Source organism: Octopus bimaculoides, chromosome 5 (genome assembly GCF_001194135.2).
Source record: "Octopus bimaculoides isolate UCB-OBI-ISO-001 chromosome 5, ASM119413v2, whole genome shotgun sequence".
NCBI lineage: Eukaryota > Metazoa > Mollusca > Cephalopoda > Octopoda > Octopodidae > Octopus > Octopus bimaculoides.
The window spans coordinates 4,821,127-4,825,618 of record NC_068985.1 but is presented as its reverse complement, the minus strand read 5'-3'; the positions used below and the strand labels follow the sequence as shown (position 1 = coordinate 4,825,618).

At 33.6% G+C, this 4,492-nt stretch overlaps 1 protein-coding gene across 1 annotated transcript in view; it reads left to right on the top strand.

Moving 5' to 3' along the window:
• Window positions 1–4,492, top strand: part of LOC106877687 (uncharacterized) — a 101,870-nt gene that overhangs the window by 96,505 nt on the left and 873 nt on the right. The window contains exons 29-32 of the mRNA XM_014926634.2: window positions 582–615; window positions 2,794–2,855; window positions 3,590–3,623; window positions 4,038–4,102. Of these exons, the coding sequence (XP_014782120.2) occupies window positions 582–615; window positions 2,794–2,855; window positions 3,590–3,623; window positions 4,038–4,102 (195 nt within the window). The remainder of the gene's footprint in view (window positions 1–581; window positions 616–2,793; window positions 2,856–3,589; window positions 3,624–4,037; window positions 4,103–4,492) is intronic.

The window sequence follows — 4,492 nt, the reverse complement described above, 5'->3', positions numbered from 1 at the left end:
AGCATACTGGCTTCATTCCTTGTGAGCTTACGCTTGTCCTCAGCAGTCACGGCCCATGTTTCACTGCCATGTAGCATGGCTGTTCGTACACATGTGTCATACAGTCTGCCTTTTACTCTGAGTGAGAGGCCCTTTGTCGCCAGCAGAGGTAAGAGCTCTCTGAACTTTGCCCAGGCTATTCTTATTCCAATATATATATATATATAGGTAGATTTGTTGTTGAAAATGCACCTAAATTTGGAAAACTTGTAATTGTTTAAAATACATTTATTTACATATACCAAACTAAAACAAAAGCCAGTTAAAACATACCTAAAACTAACATTCATTCACCATGGCTGCTTTTGCTGACAGAGAAATCTTAATATGCTAAATACATTCCAGTTTGATACTATACAGACATCCACAAATATGATACCTGGTGATAATCAGAAATTGAACCTATTCAACTGAATTCTAGATTTAGATTAAAATAATAAAATGTACAAACATAAAGTAACAGTTCAGTAATGGTTCTTTTTGTGAGTTGATGTAGAAATGATGATGATGATGTGATGAAAATATGTTTGTTTCTTTTGCAGGAACCTTGTGGAAGAATCCTTCAAAGGCCGTGAGGTTAGTTGATATATTTTATTTTCAGTGCAGTATATTGGAAGATCAGGAATGACTGGGGTTAAACAATTACAAGAGAACTGAACTGTTAGTAAATCTGGTATTAACTAATTATAAACTGATGAAATAGATACACCTATGGAAATGCAATGGGAAGGAAATATTGGATTACATGCTCTTATCATCATCATTTAACATCTGCTTTCCATGCTAGCATGGGTTGCACGATTTGACTGGGGACTGGCAAACCAGATGGCTACACGAAACTTCAGTCTGATCTGGTAGAGTTTCTACAGCTGGTTGCCCTTCCTAATGCCAACCACTCCGAAAGTGTAGTGATGGTGGTGGTAGTGGTGGTAGTAATAGTAACATGGGATCTTGTTCAAAACGGGGGCACCAGTATTTTCTTAACGAAACACTTTGAAACTTGGGACACTGGTAGAATGTCATATAAAACATTTTTTTTTCTCCTAGTCTTCTTAACAAAAAAACGTACATTGCAAGTTATTTCATGTTAAAGTTGTTGTATTTCTGTAATTTCAACCAATGACTGACGTCCATTCAGCTGTAAAGATTAAGTGCTGACTACATAAACAAACGATTCTCGGCGGTGATAAAATTATTATTTCCTTGTCAAAAAATGGCTGAAGCATATAGGCAGTAGCTAATAAACCTTTCTATTATAGGCACAAGGCATGGTTTTTGAGGGAAGGAGCAAGTCGGTTAGGGTTAGGGAAAACGAACACACGTGTGTTGCCTCTGCAAAATGTCAGAAGTAATGGAGATTAAATACGCTTTACACCGCTTAGGAGTAACTGTAAACAGCTGAATACTCGTCAGTGATTGGTTGAAATTATCGAAATAAGACAATTTTTTACATGAAATAGATCTGAATACAAAAATTTTTTTCTGTTCTATAACACAAAATAGATAAGTATACGAAGTTTGAAAGTCTTTCGGTACCAAAAACACTACATAAAACATAAATGAAAACTGGTGCCCCCGTTTTGAACAAGATCCGTAACATGTAATCTACAAGTCCTCATCTGTACTCATGTGGAGATAAAGATGGCCAGTAGTTTGGGTGTCATCAATTTACATCTACATCATCGAAATCCCAAATCTACAAGATAATGCATAATTAATTCAGGACAATATAGATAAATACACATTGCATGTGACTAAATAATCTGCTAAAGGTTTAAAATTAAACCTGCAAAACCCTTCAACATTCTGTCATCTATGAAGGTTTCTCAAAAGACTTATAATTCATAGTAGTTCTATTAATTGGTTCTTTATTATTTTTGCTTGTAAATCTGTTCTGTCCTCTACAACAGTTTCTTCCACCATTGCATATCCTTAGCTTCTCTCTCTCTCAGACAAATGTCTACTCTCACACAACAGTGTAACGTGTAGCATTCAATGAAATTTCGAAGCATCAGTCACCGCTCGAAAATTAAAAATTTTGTTGGGGGAGCTGAATACCATTCTATATATTATCAGCTTATAAATCTCTTTAACTCTGTCTCTATATATATCTACTACATATGTGGGAAATTCTGTCTGTGGGTGTGTTTATGGAGTTGTTAGCTAACTCTTCCTACATTGTTTTATCGCTTCTAATGAAACTTGACACATGTGTAGAACTCATAACTGGAAACCTCATGGCATACTCAGATTGTTGAAAAAAAAATCGATAATAAGGCCCCTGGAAGGGATCCTTATATCTAATATATTTTATTTTAAAAGCCAAGGGAAATAATCCATTTGCCCCTAGAAGGGATCCTTATATAAAGCCAAGGGAAATAACCCATTCATTTTCTTAAATTATTTGGTATAAATCAAATTACATATGCTTATTTCTTAGTATTTGAACTGTTAAAGTTAATTTCACAATTTATCCAGTACAATTCTTAAACAAGTAAATAGTATTTTGTTAAGCAATAGATCCACTTAGTGACCTATTCATGAATATATCAACACTAGCACTCCTGAGGAAACACACAAAAGCCCTTTTCAGAGTTATTTACTTTGAATTGTTATCTCATATCCAATAAGCCTGTTATTACATAACATGCTTCACAATTTTAGTCAATTACATGGTAAAATAGAACTGCATATGTTAAATCATTAATTTTATTATAAAGTCTAAACATATACTTTTATTTTGAATATTTGCAGGGTTATGAAATGTTTTACATTCAGGTGTTCAGTCCTCGAGATGTACAGAAAGAAAGAGCTATGTAAATATTTTTATTACATTTTGTTTAAATTGGATTTTTATTGCTAATGAAATGAGGAGATTGTATTGTATAAATGTGATCACAATATAATGATATTTTTAAGATGAAGAACTGGGAGAATCATAATGCTTAGTGACATTTCATCCATGTTTACATTCTGAGTTCAAATTTCAGCGAAGGTTGACTTTGCCTTTCATCCTTTCACGTTTGATAGAATAAGTAACAGTTGAGCACTGGGATCATTGTAATTGATGTAGCCTTCTCAGAAAGTTGCTGGCCTTGTGCCAAAATTTTGAAACCAATATAAAGGTATATGTAGAAAACAGTAAAAGTACCCATGGCAATGGTGATGTGAGAAAGAACTAAATGTATTTGTATTCAGTATTACAATTTCAATAAGTCCTTGTGTTTGCTATGGTGGTGAGCTGGCAGAATTGTTACTATGCCAGGCAAAGTGCTTAGTGGCATTTTGTCCATCTTCACTTTCTGAGTTTATATCTCACTAAGGTCACTTTTGCTTTCCTTCTTTTCAGGGTTGATAAAATAAGTACCAACTGAAATGAAGTCCAAATGTAGATTCCAATATTAAAAGAGAATTCATGTCTCAAGATGAAGTTGTACAAAAAGTTATAATCTTATGATGTTTTTCTTTGTCTAGAGATATAAAAATGATGATGATCATGATGTTAATGATGATAGTCATGGTGATGTATGTCCCTTTATTTCTTTTGCAGAGAGGTGGTAAGAAAATATTATGAATATACAAAAGTGAGTTCTTATTTATTTATTTTGTACAAGGCAGCATATTGTGTTTGTGTAGTTGTTGGAAATAAGTTAATAGATCCTCCGTTAATGTGAGTTGAAACAGACAAGCATCCTAACCACAGACTTGTTATCTCTCATCTGTTTTATCTCAAACCAGAGCCCGTAACAGTCATTTTTAGAGATAGCATTGTTTCGCTGTTAAGGTGAATTGTTGGGGGTCTTCCTTTTTTAAAATAGTTGGAGTAGCAGCAGCAGCAGCAGCAGCAGTAGAAGTACGAGCATTGACTGTGATTTTTGTGGTTATTGTTGTTACTATTACAGTTATTGTTGTTTATTCATCCTGATAGAACTATTAATGTCAAATCATCACTTTTATTATTAAGTTACAACAAATGCTTTTGTTATAAACTTTTCTAGGAATATAAAATGTTCGAAACGGAAGTGGATGCTTATCGGAAATATTTTGGACAGGCAGAGGCAAAGTAAGTGAATATATAACATTCTGCTTAAGTTTGATTTTGACTTTGAATTATGAGGAGCTTGTGTTGTATAAATATGATAACAATATAAGAAAATATAAATGTAGGAAATAGTAAGAGAAGCCATGACATTGTTGATATGAGACAACATGGAATCTATATGTTCAGTATTTCAACTTCAGTAAGTCCTGGTTATGCAACTTTTAATACACTATTTTTGTTTGTATGTATTTAACTGCAAGACAAAAGGCTCAAGCCTATTCCATACACCCACAGAACAGAGACAGGGGAGAAACAGAATAAGGGAGTGGGATTTTCAATTCAGAATCATTTCTTTCCCCACTTCACATTGAAATGAATTGAACAATAAAGGTTTTAAACTCTGATTAAAAT